At 40.0% G+C, this 20,352-nt stretch overlaps 1 protein-coding gene across 3 annotated transcripts in view; it reads left to right on the forward strand.

Annotated features, from left to right (window-relative positions):
- Positions 1–449: 449 nt before the first annotated feature.
- The window catches only part of KLHL13 (kelch like family member 13), a 72,678-nt gene continuing 52,775 nt past the window's right edge, over positions 450–20,352 (forward strand). The window contains exons 1-3 of one of the 3 annotated variants that reach the window (XM_084534393.1): positions 472–544; positions 9,826–9,890; positions 17,514–17,572. In XM_084534393.1, coding sequence (XP_084390519.1) covers positions 17,553–17,572 — 20 coding nt within the window. In that variant the 5' untranslated portion in view covers positions 472–544; positions 9,826–9,890; positions 17,514–17,552. Of the gene's footprint in view, positions 545–9,825; positions 9,891–17,513; positions 17,573–20,352 lie in introns of all 3 variants that reach the window. The other 2 variants (XM_084534391.1, XM_084534394.1) reach the window with 2 other exon arrangements.

The raw sequence follows: 20,352 nt of genomic DNA on the forward strand, positions 1-20,352 counted from the left end.
TACATGCTACAGCCCAGAGAGCAGCTTGGGACTGTCCTCTCACTCGCTAATAAAGCTGATCCCAAATTAATCCCCATTGGAAGCTATTTTTGGACACCCATCGCTCATATTAGCTGAGCTTCGCAGCGTGGAGGCACAGTAGCTCTTATTAAATAGGATTTTTAACTGATTCGGGGTAACTTTCACACGGGCACGCTCCAGGAGAACACACAGCCGTGTGGCACCACCACAGAGCCCCCTACCCCTGCTGCCACCTCCTGTCACCACACAGCCTCCATGACCCCGCCCCCTCCACCGCCCCTCCCCTCCCCTCGTAGCTCCTCCTGCCTCTCCTTCCCCACCTCCCGGCACCGCTGCCGTAGGCGCCTGCGCCGTGTCCCGCCGTGTTGGCGCGGGCCGTGACGTGCGGTGCCGGGAGGCGGGGCCAGGCGGCGGCGGGCGGGCGCGGGGAGCGGGGCCGCGCTCCCGGGCCGCGCTCGGGACTTTGGGAGCGCTGCGGAGCGGGGCCCGCGGCCGGGGCCGGGTGGGCGGCCGCGGCTCGCAGGTGAGGGAGGGGAACGTGGGGGGCGCTCCCCGCTTGTCCCGCGGGGCTCAGGGTGGCGGTGGGGAGGGCTTTGCCCGCTGCGCTGCGAGGACGCGGGGAGGGGAGCGCCGCTCGCAGCCGCGGGTTGCGGGGAGGGCGCTCGGTTTGCGGCGGGGGTCGCTCGTGTGCCCTGGGGGGGGGGCTGCTGGGGTGCTCAGGAGGGAAAGGGGGGCGCCCCCTCGGCTATCGGGAGACCCTGTGAGGTACCGGGGGGGGAGGGCTGGGGTTGGGGGGTGCGCGGAGGGGGCAGAGCGGGGCTGCCCCCGCTGGAGCTGCCCTTAGCGCCGGGACGGGGCTCGGGCGCTCCGTGCGCCTCCGAGGGCTCAAAGCGTCTTCGATTCGCCTTTCCCGGCGCTGTTCTGCGGCCCCGGGGGTCGTTGCTTCCCCCCCCCCCGGGGTTCTCCAGCTCATCGGGGGTGCTGTGGGCTCTGAATAGGGCTGCTGAGCTCTGGGTGCGGGAAGGAGTGTTAGGGGTTGTTTCTAAGGTTCAGGCATTGGGGATGGGGATGTAGCTAACTGTAGGTTGTAATCAACTTGCTGGTCTTCTCTTTACCCTACTCACGTAAAATTTAGGCCGAGAACTGTTTTTATTAGGTCCTGTTCAGGACTTTCTATCCTCATGAGAAAAGAGCGATATTAACTTGAGAGCCTTGGGCTCTTTGTGTAATTCAGGAGATGCTAGGTGCGCATCAGTTTTTGTATGGCGAGGGTCTCTCGAGCTTGACTGTTCTGAGTGTTAATGAAACTGATGGTGACTTGGACTTGCTGTGAAGTGCTCATCAGCAATATCTCCCTCACCCATTTAAATATGGCTCATGAATTTGAATAGGATGCCACGGAGGAGTCTTCCTTATTCTTTCCCCAGTGAGCTACACACAGAGATAATGCTAATGAAGAACCTTCAGGGCGCTCTCCCCACTTCTCTGATTTCACGGTAAAGCCTGTTCTGCAGTCCCACTTAATGCACTGCAGAGTGGTGATAGTGAAAAGTTTGGATGGTAACTAGGACTAAATGATATCTGGAATGCACTTCTTATGATCTCTTTGATTCTGTGATTTTCAAAATTGTGCTTCTAAACATTTTCCTTCACTTCTGAAGTTCAGAAAATTGCAGTGCGCTGCCAGCACAAATTAGCATGCTGCTCTGCTTCAAAGAAGCAAGACTGTTTCTTGTGAGCATTGGCTCAACACCAGGTGTCAAAAATGAATTAGAGTGACTTTGCCCAAGCCAATATTTTTTTTTATTATTTTTGTGTTTCTTCTGCAGTTCTGCAAAAGGTTCACTAAGCTCCAAGTCATCTGAGGTCATGGTTCAGCTGTACCTGGTCTGTAGCAGTAATGGTGTCTTGAGGAATTTTGCTGCTTGTGGTCACACCAGCACAGCTTTTGGTGATTCCCAGACATGAAGCAGATCAGCAAACTTATCTGGCTAGAAAACAAGGCTTGTAACAAACAAAACTCTCTGATTCAGTTTGCGGTCCCGCAAATGATGGGACGGCGTGGCCTTGGGGAGATGATGAGCACTGGGCTTATCTCAAACAGCCTGTGAGGCTTACTTAACACAGGGCTGAGTGGGGCGAAGCAGGGAGGGAGGATGTTCAGCTGATACCGCTATAGAAGGCAGTGCGTAAGAGACTGATGATGAATCCTTCTTTAAGCTCTAAGGGGACTCAGAGGGGAAGTGAAATGTAGCTGCTGCAGAGAGGGCTCTTTTACTGGTGTGTGAACTGGCTAGATGCATGGTGGGATTGGGCACACAGTAAAATCTTGCTTCTTTCCTCTGAGTTGTAGTAACCTTAAATATCTTTTTTCCTTCTATTTTGCATCAAGCTGGTAAAAATGCTGGCATTCCTTTAAAAAGAAACAAAAAACCTATACCAAACTGTCTCACTTTCAGTGTATGTCAATATACTTGTATATAGTTCTTTGACAGTGGAGATCAAGCCCAGGATGCCTGGATGTAAAGGCATAACCTCTGTTTTCAGGGGCTGTGTGTTCTTTCTATGGTCCAGCTATTAGAAAGGGGTAACTAGTTTACACTACAAAGAAACATGTTGGTAGAGACTCCATCTGAATTTGCAGTGTGTTCTTCTAGAAGTTTCTACTAGTGTTACTATATCACCTCCATGAACACTATAAATGAAGTTGTCAAAAATGTTCTTTTTCATTGTTATAGTGCTGAAGTAGCTGTGATGCTAAATACATTTACATTTTTTTTTTGTTGTTAGTCTTTTACTTGATATATCTGTGCTGGCAAAACTTTCTGAGAAACTGTAGTGTGGCAAGATTCAACAAATGGAACTATTTGTTAAATGCTAGCTGCCTCAGAGAGAAGGGTTTCAGTGTTTGACCTTGCACTGTATCAATAGTAGAAAATTTTTCTAATGACTCTTAATAGCTTGTGAAAGTTGACTTAGATGGCCCCAGGCTAGGTTCACATGGGTAGATGTCTTTATCACAAATCTGGCACGGTGTTTATGGGTGTCAGTGTGAGTGGGAGGTAGGTAAGAGCTTAAATGGATGGGGCAACATATGTTCTGCTTCTCTTTCAAGGTTGTCTGCTCTGAACTTTTTAAAGATTCTCACAGCTGTATTCCGCTGTCAGAATACCGCATGAAAACATGTGTGGTTTTCTTTCAACTGTTTGTGATGTAGTAGAATTCTTAAAATTGAGAGATTAGCACTGCATGGAAATCTTCAGAAAGTTAGTATGTAAGAAATTATGAATAGTATATTTACCATCTTTAAGCAAAGGCTCTTCAAAAAGCTAGGGGGTAATAAAGAAAGGTTAGATAATAGTTTCTGGAAGGAAAAGGCATCCTTTCAATGGATACTCAGGATAAGAGCTGCTTTGTAGGCTTGTTGTTTTCATCTGAATTATTTACATAAAGCATATTTGTGTTTTGTCTCCAAGGGTTCTACACAGTAGTAGCTGTTTCAGGGTGAAAGCACGCTTATGCTGCATAATGAAGATTGCCTGTATCCTGTGTCAGAAGGGAATGACAAGTGAACTAAGCTGTGGGTGCCTTGAGATGTGAGATAGAGGGATTTTTCATGTGTGACTTGATATTGGTGACAGGAATGTTTCAGAAGTGGATTCTTGAAGATACCTTCTGGATTGTGAGGTAGGAAGGGATCTGTGTGAACCCAAGAAGAGCTTGCAAACTGGGACAAAATTTGCATACAACTCCTTTAATTGGCTTATGTGTTTCCAAAGATTAATCCAAAAAAAAAAACTTGTAAATTTTCCCATAGTCAGTGTACTATAAAGAACTTGATGCCTATTTTGAGAAGCTATTTTTAAGTGAATACGATGTATTAATTTTTCCTGGAGAATGCAATAGCTATGGATTTTTGGTGTTAGTTAATGTTTTTGCTTTAAACTTGCTGCAGGAAATAATTCTTTTTGTTTCATTTTGTGGAAACAGTGATTTGTTGTAAATACAAATGATGCTGGTCATATGATTTCTTGGGGCTTTTGTTGTAAGTTTTTCTTTGTGATTGATGCAGCTGCTTGCTGATGTATTCTATAGATGTGAAAAATGTGAGATTTGTTGGCAGTGCCAATTACTTCATTGCCCATTTCTAAAGCTTTTTTGCTTGGTTGTTTTAATAGGAAATATTTATAGTGTGAGAATGCTTATGTACAGGTGAAAGTAGAAATGAAAATAGATAATAAGCAGAAGTTTTGATGTCGAAGAAATTCTCAGATTTAGCCCCATCTAGTAGTTGCTTAAAGTTTGTGGATAGTTAATAACTTTTCCATTTCCATATTAAAGAGTATCAGTCTCACATGCATTTCAATCCAGTTCAATTTTCCTGATTATTCTCTAGGATCTTCGTGTAAGTGGTCTGTTCTGTTTCCAAGTTGAGTGAGTTTCATGTGCATTTCATTAGCATCATGGAAACCTTGATTCTTTTGAAGAAGTGACCTTATCTAGTAATACTAATTTAAAATATCCAGCCGTATGTTAAAAATTATCTGAAATATCCAGCAGGTTTTTACTGTATCAGCACAAAATCTAGCTCTCTAAAGTTGAAGCTCTATTTGTTTTATGTAGTAACGTATTCTATATACTTACATAATTCTGTAAGACACAAACACCACATTTTCACTTCTTTTGTTAATTTGAAATTTTAAGACTTATTCATGAATGTGTTAAGGATTGAAAAATTACCAGAAGATACATGCTCAAGAGCTAAATCTGGTGCTAGATACTTCGGAGACAGTTTGGTGCTGCAGGTACCTTACCAGACGCTACTTTGTGTGATCCCGCCCCTGGCCTATGCTGCAAACTGTTGCTGCACCTCCTTGCAGAGCTAACGCTTGCGTGTTTGTGGGATGATTACTTTCATGCTGCTTATCTCATGGGAAGCTAACTCAGTAAGTTTTTTATCAGCTTAATTCACCCTGTGGCTACACCTTGATATCGCTCCCACAAGTAGAGCAGGAATGATGTGGCTGGAGGTGAGTGGAAGGGAGGCAGGACTGCTCCCAGCGCGTGCTGGGGCTGGAGGGATGCAGCAGCAGGCAGCCTGGCGGGACCGAGGCAGTGCTCACACCTCCAACTGGTCACATCTGCAGGTGCCTTTGAAGAGGTGTTCCTCGAGCTGCTCTTCTGAAGCTAGCTAGCTAGCTTTCTACTTGCATAGGAGCTGAATGAGCCGTGTAAATATTTTACTGGAGGCCTGAGTTGACATGAGAGCATGAATTCACTGGAAGACGGGAGAGGGAAAGCTGTTGTCTGTGAGGAATCAGAGCGCTGGCCTGCGCCCTGCTCGTGAGGAGGAGATGCGTTGCTCGTATGCCTTGTCAACTCTGACTTTTCAGCACCTGGCTTTCAAATACCTTCACTATTACGAAACAGGCATGGTTCTGGGCAAGTTTATGGCTGCCCACAGATTTTGAATAGAAGAGAGGAAGTGAGTAGCACATCCGTTATTTAAAGAAAGCCACGAGTGGTGCTAGAATCCTACGCGCTTTGGCACATATTCTGTGTTTTTTTTAGAAGTTGATTATCTACCGTGGGTGCCAGAGTTGTAGAAGACATATTAATAGTTTATTTCCCCCTTGTCTCCACCCCAGTCATCTTTCAGCTCGTTACTTGTTAATAACTTTTTATGTGGTAGCAACTAGAAGTTACAAAATAGATACGTAGTCCTATTGCTGTTGCTTTCTACTAGTGCTATTACCTGTTTATATTGAAAGCTTTTAACAAGAACAACATTTAACCAGTTTTGCTCTCTTTGCTGTTGAACTTGTAATTAACCAGTCATGAAAAATCTAAAATGATGTTAAATCTAGAATTTCAAGCTGGACTTTTGTGTCCAATATTCTGAACTTGTTTTTATATGGCACTAAATGGAACTGAAATATTTCTATCAAGGCATGTGCCCCATGAGAGAGATTTCGTATAAACTAAGACTTGCAAGTTTATGCCTTCATACAATGAATTTTGGATTAAATACTTCAGCCACAAAAGAACTGAAGGCTAAATCTAGACAACTAAGCAATATTGAATTCGATTTACTAGACTGCTCAAGTAGTCTTACATTTGCTTTCTCAGTGGCTATGCAAATCAGACCAATCTCTTGTGGCTAGTCACACTTGTCATGGAGAAGTAAAGGTAAAGTGAAGTGTTCACTTACTCTTTTTAATTAGATATGGGCAGTATAAAGCACTGGCACCTCTAATGACAGAAGGGTTAGTATTGGGTGTTACGTAGTTCAGGTGGTGCTTGGTACTGTATTTTCCCTTGTCTCTGAAAATTTTGTCTTTCATGTCCAAACTAGGAGTTTTATTATTTAAAGGAGAGCAGTAATGACATAATTGTGATAGCTGATATCTTGGAGGTGGTGGAAAAGTGTCATCAATTCAACCAGTGATCTTACTGATGTTGGTGATATCGCTTTCTATGAGAAACTCTGCCTCAAATCTTTGCAAGTACACTAATTTATTTTGTCAGGAATGGATTAACTTTTCTTAATGTAGGGCTGAACACATGGAGGAGTTTGCAGTGAGTCTCTAAACTAACTGTGATAAAACTTCCCTAGTGTCTCCTTTTTACAAGAAGACAGTGGCCCTGAAGTTTTTTTTTTTTTTTCATCATAATTCCTTGCTTTTTTATTAATAAAATTCTCTTGTTGACCTATGTGTTTAATTGTATGGACTTCTAGGAAGCTTGCTATTTTTGGTTGATGCTAAATTTAAAGGCTTTAATACTTGCCTTTTTCTACAAATATTTTGATCAGTAATGAAAAACTTTTTTTTTTTTTTTATGAGTACATCTAACTTAGGGTATTACTATCCTCTAATTTTTTTTATTGTAAAAATGTTACTGATTAAGAGCCACAGTGATGGTTCAGGACCTTGAATTCTGTGCTTCACATATGCAGAACAAAAAGGCAGTTTCTGTTCCTAAATCTTATTATGCTTACTTATGTCTTTCTTTCACCTGTTATTTTTGTGAGGTTTGTGGGTGGGGTGGACACAGGGGAATAACAAAGCAGTTAGCATCGTAGGCAATATCTTGCTAAGCATGCAGTCTAACTTTAGAATATTGTGGTGTCATTTTTGTGCTTTAAAACTTGTAGGCTGAACTCGACTTGATGGGCCTTAGCAGCATCTCATCTTCTTTCAGGGATAGAAGCTTATGTGCAGTGTTAATATGCAGCTCACATGTCTGTCCCTGCATGTGGAGCTCTGCAAGTTAGCTTCTCTGGGAGCTAGGTGAAATTGTTTCCCTGGAAAGGGCTGAGCAAATGTATAAGCAAGACTTGCCCTTCTTTTAAGATGAATTCTTTGGATGATGATAAGTGAGCCAAGAGACCTAGTTTCTTTTGGGATGTGGGTAGAGATACCTTCTCTGGGTTTAGACATTTCCAGGTTTAGAAGAGTTACATGTTTCATTTAGGGGGCTATTAACCTTACCTCTGGTAGTTGAGACAGTTGTGAGCTCTTCTGCAGAATGACAGCCAAAATAAGCTGGGGTGGTTTGAACAGCCCAAATAATCAGTCTTTTATCTCTTGATCCTAAGTAAATAGGTTAGAAAGTACTTAAGAGAAGCTCAGCTGGTAGCCTTCTGGCAGACAGCAGTGACCAGCAGCTGAGGGTGATGAGCTCTTCTAGGGCACAGCTGTATCAAGGAGGAGATCCAAATCCAGGGCAGAGGTTCACAAGCTAAAAGGATGCTCAGCAGGCATAAATGTGGCTTTTCCACTGCAAATAATCCTACAAACCCCTTCGGAGTCCTTGTAGGGAGCATCAGGTTAGGCTATAATGGTCTGCTGGTGTGGTGTACAAACTTAAACAGGCTATAGTGCTAGCATGCCTCTTACTGTGCTGCCAGGCTCGTGGGTGCTGTGGGACATGGTGCAGGGTTGCTGTGCAGCCACGTCCTGTCTTCCCCATGTGCACACAAAAGAGTCCATACTATGGTCATAATCAGCTGCCTTTAGTAGTTTAGATTGTTTATTCATTAGTACAATTAATGGTAGGAGGGAGTTGGCCCAGAAAATGAGACTGCAAAAGAAGAGGTTGCATGGCAACACTATGCTCCTGCACATGGAGTCAGGAATAAATAATGGTGGAAAAAGAAATAGGAGGAGGAAAAAATGAGTGGGCTGGAGGAAAAATGCTGTCTTTGTATTGACTTTATTGTTTCAGTGCCATCCCAGATGTGTCTAACAAGTCTGACGTTGTTCTAGTTTTTCTTTACTGAAGGCCCTTCATAAAGACCTCCACTGTAATGAGTGTATGTGTCACTGGAGTAGCCTGACACCACTTTGCATAGATGCAGGTTTATGTGAAATGCTCAGACAGGATGGTGGGAAGCCTGGTTCTTACGCCCTGTTCTTAGGGGGCTTCTTGCCAGCAGAAACGACTTTCTAATTTCTTATCTTTCTGCTTTCCTTCACCAAAACAAACTGTGTAGTGCTTTGTGATGAATTGTGTGTCATCCCTGGCACATTAATATTCCTTCAGTTCTGGAACGTGGGTCTTTCTGATGGCTGCCATGCATAAATGTGTATCTGTGAAAAGCAAACTAATGCGTTTAAGGAGGGATACCAAAAGGAAGCAAGTGTCATGAAACAAGACTGCAGTGGTTTATCTAATCTTCAGGTAACTCTTTTGTTTTAGTACAGGACATTCAGTCTTAACTGTTTTGTTTCTTTTCTGTTACTGCTGTTTAATGAGTAGCTTTCTATGTGATTTTGTTGTTAGTATTGTTTTAACTAGATGAGTAGCTTTGCTTCAGGTTGAGAAGGACTTGTAATTGAAAAAATGTTTTTATGCTTTCATTGCATTGTAGGTGTGACTCAACTTATTGATTCTAGCTGAATATGAGAATATGAGATGCCAAATGTAATGCTTTAATTATTTTGGTCTTCAAAGAGAAGAATCAGAGAAAGCAAAAGCAGGCAGCAATGTTACCAGTGTTTCCTCACTCTGCATTAGAATGAACAGAAAAATAAAATTGCTGCCATTGCAAATGACAATACTGCCAACTGTTCTTTGCATTTTGGCGTGACTGGCTGTTTTTCAATTGAGTATACTATCTCTTCCGCGTTACAAAAAAAAAGCAGCATCTCCTCTCAGCTTCTGTTCTCCAGTTGGTCATTCCATACAGAAAAATGACTTTCAAATGGCTGTGAAACTTCTTGCTGTAACTTTGTACTGTTACAGCTCTGTTGTAACCTATATTTTTTTTTTGAAAGCCCAGACAGATAGTTTCCTGCTGTAATAGCAACCATGAGTTGAAAGTATAAAAAGCATGCCTGGTTTAGTGACATGTTGCAAGGTATTACTTCTCCTAGGTCTTCTGGGGCTTATGTGCATTTAATGATTTATGTAAAATGGTGGTTCTTCTGAGATGCACAGAAAAACTGACCAATTTAGAAGCAAAAACTGTCTCTGACACCTTTTTCTTCAACACTACTCTTGAAATTGATTTTTATTTGCAGCTGTGGTCTTGCAGAATTGTGTATGAAATAGTCTGTATACATGGAAGAAGAGCAGGACATGACAGTAGTGAGTTTTATGAACTTTCCCTGCAGGCAAGAAGTAGGGTTATCCAATTTTCCACTCACAGTGGAGATAGAGCTCAAAGAGCTGCATAAACCAATAGTTAACTCTGTGGGAGATAATGTACCCTGTAGTTCTTTCAAATAACATCTACAATGAATAATAGTGTGCAAAGGTGTGTGACATTCTTTTTTCTCTTCCTGAACCTTGTTCTAGATGTCAAAATTAACCTGGACTACTTGGGAATGGCGAAACGTAGCCCTGGGATCCTGCCATGAACAGTAAGAAAATTGAGATGCTTTGTGTATGCAACTAATCTTATTTAAGTGGCTAACCCCCAGTGAAACTGTTCCTGTTCAATTAAACTATACAATGTGTTGTCTAGTTACATTAGGGTGGGTGTGCTCCCAGCTTTTCATGTAGTGAAGAGGTAGCACAGTAAATCAGAGGTATGGCTTGTTAGGGGAGGACTCTGGGAATAAGTGCTAGGAAAGTCTCTGCAGCCAGCAGGAGCGCCATGAAGTTAGAGTTGGTAGCTGAAGGATGCTTTCCTGTAATAATTAACTGTGTTGTGAGACTCCATTTTAATCTAGTATATAATTATCTTGAGACTCCATTGTGGCATGATATCTTGGACACACAGCAGCTTGAAATGTGACTAGACAAATTAGTGGAAGAAAATAGTGAATTGTGGAGTGCTTAAAAACTATTTTCTGGATGTGGTTTGTGTGTTAAAGGCCCTAAACCACTGGCTGATGAAAGCTGTTAGAATGCAGTCATGTTGTTACTTTTGCTGCTCATGAGTTGTCCACTGCTGGACAGGAAACTTGTTTAAACAGGTCTTTGGTCTGACCTTTCATACCTGATTTCTGTGTGGCATTTTCCTTATATGAAGTGTTTGTTAGATGTTGATTAAATAGCTTATGTGTCCAAGAAAGTAAGCACCTTTAGAGATAATCTTGAGTGTTGATGAAAATATTCAGATATTTTTGTAGTGTTGGTAGTCTGAAACTTTCCAGTGTGAAGGTTATGTAGGTAAATATTTATGTATCTGTATTCTTTAAGTAGTCTTTTCCAGATGTTGTAATAGGCATCCTTAAACTGATGCATTGAAAAATTATTCTGCTGAGTTTTCCCTGGCACAAAATAGATGATTTATGAGAGACTGTGTGGGTGAGTAGCATGCTTGTGAAGTGTAAATTTCAACTGAGCTTGGTGCTGTTGACACTATGTGTCAGCCTTTACTGGGACAGGAATTAGAAGGCTTTTGTATTGTTGAATATAATGAATTGAATAGATATAATCAATTGGAAATGAACAGCTCTTGTATCTAAACTCTTCATAGCAGTTTAAATGCTTAACATCCAAATGTTCAAAGCAAAATATGTTTTCATTTGTAGAACTCTCTGACCATGCCATGTTTAATCCTTTCACGAGAGCAGTTTTTACATAAGGCTTTCAAAAGCTGGTGAATATATTTGCAGCGTTATGCAATGTTAATACCTTAAATCTCGGAAATCTCCCTCAATAAGAATGCTGTAATTGTTAAATTATAATCATGGATCAAATTATGTAGCATTAGGTCATTTATCAGAACAATTGATAATGACGGAGGAAGCTGTTTAGTGTATGTGCGAAGTTGTGTGTGCAAAACAAGGAGGTATTGTTAAAACTGATGGCCGTCAGCTTTTTTCATAATTTTTTTCAGCTTAGCTGAAAAGGATATATGTATGCATTTTTAGATTTATGAAATAGAAGATAGGTTTGAAAGCTTACTAGAATGTGGCGAAAGCTTTAGTTTTTGTAGTCACAGACTGAGTTAAAGTTATGCTGCTCTGAGATAAAACATTCACTTACTTTTAACTCTTCTACTTAGCAAGCCTCACTATTTAAAAGGTAAATATGTGCACGACGTTCACTGACATTTTCTGTGATCAGAACCTCATTGTTACCTGTGGAGTTATGAACAAATTTGTGTTAGAATAACCCTGCTTATAGTTAAGAGGAATTTTAAGGATGGAAATGATTCTCTTAGCTAGGATATCTCAAATAGTCTTGGCTGTGTTCTCTGGCTCTTCTTTTGAGGTGTTTATTGGTGTCAAAATCTTGGCTGTTGTACTAGTGTTCAAGGTCCTTGTGTTTGGGAGATTCTTAAAGTCTGTTTCAAAGACAAGTACCTTTGAAAACCAAACCTCATTTCTGACATTAATTCTGTAATGTTAGAGAAATAACTCTGCTGCTAAGCTAAATTACTGTTATGTGAAGTGCATCTTATTCAATTCTCATGTCATTTGTTTGGTTTATGATAAGCCAGTGAGTGATGGGTGTGCTATATTGTGTTCTAGATAGCCTTATGACCTAGTGTTTCCTGAATTGTATCAGTTCAATGGCTGTGTTGTCTTTTTGAGGTACGCTTAAGACAGCTGTTAAAAGCAAAGGAAAAGCAATGTCTTTAAGTTGATCTGCAGCCTGGTGTTCTCTTAGCTTCCAGCTTTACCCATTAACAGCACTCCAGAATTAATAAGCTTCCTGATGGTGATTGGTGTTTGAAATCATGCTGACTAACATGGCCAAAAGTGTTTTTTCCCAGGCCTTTATTTGCATATGTAGATAATTTTTTCAAGGATGTGGTTTAGATGAAGCCTGCAGGTAAAGGATGTGGCTGAATAAAGTAACAACAGGTGGGAAGGCTCAGTTTAGTGGAGAGTGATTCCAAGGTGGCTCATCACATGGGTACTTGAGTGCTAGCTTAAGGAAATACCAAGGACTTAATTTCTCAGTGAAGCAGGTGGCTCTGATACTCTTGTGTATAATGTAACAGAGGAGTACTGAAATGTTTTCCAGCAGAAAAGGGGAAAGCAAGTTTTAATGTTCTGAGCTTTTTTGTTTTTACTGTCAGCTAATTTATACTGGCTACTTGAAAGCCATTTTTTTTGAGGACTGGAAGACTGCAGACCACTGAAGTGTGCATTATTTTACTAGGAAGCTTCCCAGAATTTGAACTCCTGTTATAATCGCTTGGTTTCAGTCTACTGTAAAACTAGCCTTTTGATTTACCCTTCCAGAACAGTATTTAATTGGTAACTGTGAGTCTGTGGCATACGCTCTCCAGAATAGAGCTCCTGAGAAATGGAAGCAGTCCTGGTAGGCTAAGAGGCACTAACTCCACGCTTTCAGGCCTTTTGAGAGAGAACTAGAGGTAGGTTTTTAACAATGATTGTAATCATGGGGGCAGTAGCCTGCACCCCCTCTACTAGAGGGGTGACATGGAAGATGCTTTTTGTGTAGTCTGGACATCCACAAACATGGATGTGGACATTATCAGCAATAGGGACCTGCTCCCAGTTGTGCCTGTAGTGACAGCAGTAGGAGGAGAACAGCCTTTTAGGCAGGTGTCATTGCCTCAGCATCCAGGCACTGTGTGTAATGCCAAATGATGCTCGGAGCTGCTGCTCTGGGTGAAGGTGTTTGGGCCACGGGCAGGAGAGAGCGAGCAGTGCTGCTGCTGAATTGACAAAGTCCATGTGAGCCCAGGGGTTATTAACCTGTCAGCTCTGGCATGGAGCTGGCATGTTTTCGGCAGTGCTTTCGTGTGTTTTTGGACACTGGTGCCAGCTGTCTCCTTGCCCCCTCCTTGTGCTGGCACAATTCCTTGTCACTGCTGTGTGTCACCTGCAGCCTCTTCCCTGTCCCCTTTTCCTTTGGTCCTGGTTGGGGATTGCTGCATACAGAGCTGCCTTCTTACAGCTCAACCTAACAGGAGAGAAGTTGATTCCCCGGTGTTGGATTACTCTAATTGCTGAAGCTCCTGATGTGCTCCTGATATAGCTTCTAATATGCCATAGTACTTATAGGCAGCCTGCTGCCTCTTTGGTGCTGTTTTAAACTGCAGATGTTTTACTTGAATGCAATTTATAAGCAGTGTATTAATGATTCTGTATTCTTCAGAGAACTATTTTTTCTTGTTACATGCATGAACAGCTATGCTAATAAAGCTTGTTTTTTATATAAATAGCACTGAAGACTTCTAAGCTTGTGTAAGCATGCTGAAGCTTGATTTTTGTTATATGGTGTTGAAATATGTTGAATAATAATTTTGTAAAACATTTTTAAAGTATGCTGACAAAGGACATTATGTAATTGAAGTTAACGAGCATGATAGCATCACTTTTCGTGGGTAAAACTTTTTCACTGAGTGCAATTAGTAAATTTCTGTTAGTATAATACCTGTTCTGTTACCTAGTGTTGTATTTCATCAGTTGACAACTAATTGCTTCCTTTCTGACACATGGTTTTTCAAAATGCAGTACCTTGATTGACTGCAACAAATTGGTAACTTCTGTTGTATGTTCTGTAGGGTAAGAACAGCGGTTTCTTTTGTGTATAGACTTATTTTTTTCTTTGAAAATATTTGTGTATAATTCCAGTTTGTAGATGGAAAATAGTGATGATTCTCCTTGTTAATTATTGATTATCAGGGGGTGTTTTATAATGATAATGCCACTTCCAGGTAATGGAGCTATGGTACCTGTTGTTTAAAAAAAAAAAAAATTATCATGAAAACTACCTCCATGAAACTATTCTACGTCTTACCGTAAGATAAAAATACCTTTATAGACATAGATCTCTCTATATTTAGAATGAGAGTCTCTTACATATCATCTCTTATACAGAGATTAAAACCGTTCTATGTGTAAGGGTATAGTTCAATGTCAAATTGAGTCAGCAGCTGCCAAAAGGGACAATACTGCTTTCTTCATCTGCTCCTTATACAACTGCTCAGCATGCCTGAGAAGGTGCAACTGGCACCAGGTGAGTGGGATTATCTTGCTTATCTCATAGGAAACCGTTATTTGTAATGGAGAGTGGTTTTCTGTTGAATTGTGCAGCTAGTTGGCTTGTTAAATTGGGCACAAGTTAGGTGACTACTAGTTAGGTCAGACTAAGTGTAACGTGGAACTGCACTCTTAATTAATGTTCCCAGGCTAGAGTTTAGCCACTTGTTCCACATTTGTCTTGTGTTTTTCAGCAGTTCTGTTTCGTTATGGGTTTAATCTTCATTCTATACTGTGCTAGAGGAAGCTTGTATGGCCTGCAATTACGCTATCTCAGGCTAAATCACAGCATCTTCTTGATTTATAATTTCTGAGCATCATTTGCAAACACGTTACCTTCTATAAAAATGACAAGTTTGATAAAGTCTGTCCTCTGGCCTGAGGACTGTATTGACACTCCATGCTGTACATCCTCATGCATTTATCCACTAGGAATGCATGGGTTTGTTCATTCAATGGCTTCTTAGACTGTGCCCTTTGTTTTGCACTCTTTGATGTGTCTTGTCTCACTAATTCGCTGTTGAATCACTAATCAGTTCTTTCGATAAGTAACCTACAGAAGCCCTATCATCTATGGAACTTGAAAATTTTAAAGCCTTCTAACAGATAATGAGATATATACATAAAAAAATAAACTTCACAGGGTGCCATATGAGTTCTGTGCACTGGCATATGACCAGCATATGGAGTCTTTTTATTTATATTATGCAATCAGTATTAGAAGTAGTTTAACTTGTCTGTGAAAGGCTAATCAATTTTACACGGGTCTTAACCACACTAATTTTAAATTGTATTCCTAAATTCATACTGAAGGTCATTAAAAGAAATGTAGTGGGTTATGTAGGAAATAAATCGTTATTCATAAATATATGCACTTGCTGTTGCATATCTGGAAGAATTACGGCAAAATTCATAGTTCTTGCTTGGCTCCGGAAGGAACACTTATTTAAAAATTATAAAGCAGCATCAAAATGAGCAGCAGCAATGGCAAACAACACAAACCAAAGAGAACTGATGAACTTGCATGGCAAGGAGAAATTCAGTGCCCAGCTTCTGTTGGGAGGGGGAGGAGGGGAGCTGGTGATCACATTTTTCCTTTCTGTGGACATAGTGAGTAGCTGTAAGGTTGTAAGCAGAGATGTGAATTTCTCTTGTGTTGGGCATGGAAAATCAAAGGTGAGGATGTGAATGGTGATAGCTCTGTCATTAAAGTTGAAAGCTAAATAAAATCTTTAAAAAAAAAAAATTAACGTATTTTGAACTACTTGAGTTTCTGTGGTAACGAGATATGGCAAATATTGTTTCTACACTTTCTGAGTTTTTACTTGAATAGAGTAAAATTTCAGTTCTCAGTTTGAGAACTCGTGTGTGTCAACTTACCCATCCTGTATTATTCTCTTTTAAAATCTTTAGTTTCTTCCTGTGTACAGGAAGACAATACATGTAACCTTTTCTATTGCAAGACAGACACAGATGAAGGAATATAGTGTTTTTTTTCATTTCAGCAGTGGTTTTAAAAAAGGCCGCAAATTCAAAAATAAAAAATCAGCTTTCACCCTACGATGTAACTGGCTCAGCATTCTTTGAGTGGATAACATACAAGCTGTTTAAAATCTTGCTCCAATGAAATTTCTAGGTGTGGGGAGTTAATGTGCATATATATAAGGGAATTTCATTTTTGATGTCACACCGATGGCTTTTTATTTAACTAGGAGAAAAGCCTGGGGTTTATTTGAAAGAAGTGGATGCCCTAAAGTGCAGTAACAGCAGAGGTTAAGAACCACATTATTCTACCAGCTGCTATAGCATCAGTGGGAGGGAGCAGTGAGTTAGATACCATTAAATAATTCACTTTGATGCTGTTATAGTACATTTAAAGTGTTGCAAAGCACACACTGTAGGTTTGCACACAATGTAGGTTTATGCCTACAAATGCTATGTGTGGATTCCTTCCACTAAATATCTAGTCTGCTTTAAGAAAATCAATTTTTTGACTAAATCCAAAGTTAGCATTGCATGTGATTTTTCTCCCTGAAGTCAAAATGTTATTTATAATGGTACAGAACACTTGTGTGGGAGAGGATGATTTGCAGAAGTTTGTTTTTCATGATAAGTAAACTGATCTGTTTCAAATCAGGTTTACAATTTTGGGACTGTATATAACAATACTCATTGACATCTGTATTAAAAATATTAATTCCAGCACAGGAAGTTCTGCTTGGGGCCGTGAAGGAATAGTAAATCTAAAGAAATCCATAATTCCCTCTGCTACTACTTTTCTTTATGTTCACTTATGCCTAACAATGCAAAATATTCAGAAAAACAAAAATAAAAATGTGGCTTTTCTCAGGAGTGTTGCACAGTTATGTTTTCCAGTGCTTGCTGCTAAACAAAGTCAGAAAATGTAAATGTTACAGCTTTGCCACTCTATCTTCAAGTATAAGCGTGGTTTCAAACTGGAAGATAGGCTGTAGTCTTTCATTCTGATTAATAGATGTAAGATACCATACCCTTGAGACGTTAAAAAAAAATAATCTTAACAAGACTGTCACTTTTTGATCAGCTATATTAGATCTTAAAAATGGAACTCATTAAAATTTTGGCCTGCTCTGTGCAAATTAATGTGATTGTTTTGCACAGAAATAATTTGAGCTGTTTCTCTCTCTCTTAAAATAAAAGGTGGCTTTAATGAGTCACAGCTTCCATCTTAGTAAAATGTTCATAGGATAGGCAGGCTCAGGAACAACTGGGTTAAACCAAGAGATTATTTGAAAAATCTAGGTCATGTGCTCTCTCAGTTCACTTGATTAGTTTTCATAATTCATCCTTGTTTCTAATGTGAAAAGCAGTGTTATACGTGCAAACAAGAAGCAATTTTCTTTCTTTTATGTTCCTTTCTCTCTGTAATTCTACTGTAGAAAGTTAGTAAAATGGGAAAAAAGTCATATTTTGAATGTTAAGAACAAATATTGATTTGTTTTGTGAAAATCTGTAGGATCTGAGTGACACAATGCTATTTATGGATGCCTGTCTGTGACTCTGCGTCAATTCTTTTCTGTTTGACTACAGGTGCATGAAGAACAGAGAAGATATTTCCGCTTATCAGAGATGATGTGGAGAGACTCTTTGTGAGTAACTGTGTGTTTCCTAAGAAGTCCAAAATAATAATGTAGGAATAATTTCACCCCTGCCCCCCCTTATATAGAATAACTGACATTTGATTAAATTTTTCTTTTGTTCCTGAAAAACTGTGAATACAGATCCCTTCATGGATCAAAGTTGAATGTTGAAACAAAGAGCTGGAGGACTGAGCAGTAGAATATGAATAGTTTCATAAATGATTAACCACAATGCCCAACTTTTCTACAGAAAGTCTACCAAAGACCTTTACTGTTGACCACTGAATGCATTCTAGACATCAGTAAGAACTTGTGATGTTTGGTCTGTGGGTAACCTTCAAGTAGGGTTAACTAGGTACTTAAGTTCTATAATGCTTACAGAGGGGCTATCAATACTATTGTCTTTGTCTAATTTGGATTTTCATAGATACAGTTTTGTGATTTTGTAGTTTAGTAACTAACAAAAAAATAAGTGTGTGTGTGTGGGAATTGGTGCTTTATTTCCTCATTTTGGGATGTGAGATTCATCTTATGCAAATAGTGGGTAGTATTCTGTCATGTTTTGAGTCAAGAGGAAATTTTGCTTCAGGATAACCATGGCTTCTAGTCATCTTCACCTTGACTTCTTCCAGCACTTCTGCACTTGCCAGTTCAGAAGGATGCTGGAGTATTTCTTGCTTAACAATGTCCTGGCAAGGTGCTGCATTCTTCATGAAGCAGCAGGAGAAATCCTTCTGCTGATCCACCTGGCTTATAAAAGAGAGACAGTGCTGATTGAATTTTTGTGACCTTTAGACCACTCTTTTGGCCAAAGTACATAAAGATGTTGCCACTGTTGGCTATAAGTAGTGATAATGTGGAATATTATCTGATAAAATTACTTCTAACAGTAATAAATACTTTAATAAACTGTTACTGTGATGCCTTTTGCAGGTAGTCAATGTAGTGGATTACCTGATTCATCAGCCATGGCGCATGTTCTCATTGTTTTCGCATTCTGATCAGGGCTCAAGCAGAGTCCCTTGGGCAGATATCATGGGCAGAGCTTCTTACTGCTGCTCTTTGAACTGTTCAGTTCTGCCTCGGTGATGATTTGGCAGTCCAACCTCTGATCTGGTAAATCAGGTAGCAATTGCTCAGCAGTCTGTTGCTTCATTAGGCTTGTGTGATCATTCAGTGGATGATACTGTTCTTAAGATTGCCTATGTTTAAATTTTCCAAACCTAACAACAGATACTCCTGCTGTTGATAATGAGAACGAAGGGATGCAACTAAAGACTCAATTTGGTACATGCTCTCTACATTCAACTTTCTAGGTTTCTTCCTTAGGACAAAAGAGATTTTCCATAACTATAAGTCTTTGCCCTTTTAAAAAACAAGTTCACCTTTCTAGCATGTTTAAAGGTGAATGAGGGAGGTAGAAGTCGTGTGGCTGTCAGGTCTGTACAGGCCTGAATAAGTTTAATTGAAGTGTTTTACACAGGTACAGTTTTATTTGTTCTCCAACTGGATAGCACTGTATAGAGCTTTGAAAATCTGCAGTTGAGAAATTTATTGTTTTTAATAATAGTAATTCATTATGAGTTATTTTAATTATTATCATGTTAGTAAAATTGGAACTGAATTGCTCACACTTCTAACAAGAAATATAGCTGCGGTGTAAGTGTTCCAAATATCAGTCTTCATACCTTAAATTAATGTTTTCTTAGCGATGCCGTAGTTACTGATGGAATACCAAATTTATTTTTTGAACAGATATTGACTATTTCAGTGTCGTATTTTTCAGAAAAGGATCTGTGGAAAAATACACGGCAGTTATCTTGTGGGGCTAGCATTTAATTTGTACAGATGGTTGCAGTTAAGGACCTTTTAGCTGCATAGCAGTCAGCTTTTCACTGTCTTCAGCATATGGTTGGGTCAGGTTGTGCTCTGATATTTAAGAGAGCGGATAAGGCTTACAGCCAATGACACCCACCGTGAATAGTGTTTCTGGATTTGCCTACATTAAGACTCCTCTGTGTCAGCATTAGTAGCTTCAATAACAGGTAATAAATAACTGGCTAGTTTCTTTAATTCTTATGGGATTGTTGCAAGGGTGAATTTGGTAAGATGTAATGGGATAGCTTGTGAATTGAATAGAGTTTAATCCTTGTTGCAGGGTGGAGGTGCAGGAACTGAGTTCTTTTTCCAGTTCTGCATGATCATAACCTTGGCTTTAACCTCTGTGCAGCAGTATCTCTTTCTGTGATTGATACTTACTTGTACAAAGTTTGTGGGATGTATAATGCAAATTGTTATTTACTTTTTATTGTTGTTGTGAATATTACTCTGCAGTTTTCAGTGTGCAGGATTTTTGGTTAACAGTGAAAAAATGTTTTACCTTTGAATGCTCAAGCAGCAAGCTTTAAAGGGCTTAAAATGCATACTGCAACTTGAGTTAAAATGTCTTTGACAATCGAGAATGTACAATAAGATTTTTCATTTAGTGGTATTGACTTCTACATTCATGAACTTCAAAAATACTAATTCATAAGTATATTGGATAATATTGAAATTGTAGAAAGTGTCTTTGAGCAAAATACAGAGATGTCTACTCCTTTCCTACGCTGATTTTACTCCTTGAGCCTGACAGGCTGAATGAGGGTGCCTTGTTCTATTTGACATCTGTCCATGTCAGAGTAAGTCTAATTTGTACAATAGTAATAGGTACTTGAGCTGTGCCCTTGGTAATCAGTAGATTAGGGGTGTATGTGACAAGCTGGGTGCTGAAGGGACATGCTGTATCTAAG

Source organism: Aythya ferina (assembly GCF_964211825.1).
Source record: "Aythya ferina genome assembly, chromosome: 13".
NCBI classification, from domain to species: domain Eukaryota; kingdom Metazoa; phylum Chordata; class Aves; order Anseriformes; family Anatidae; genus Aythya; species Aythya ferina.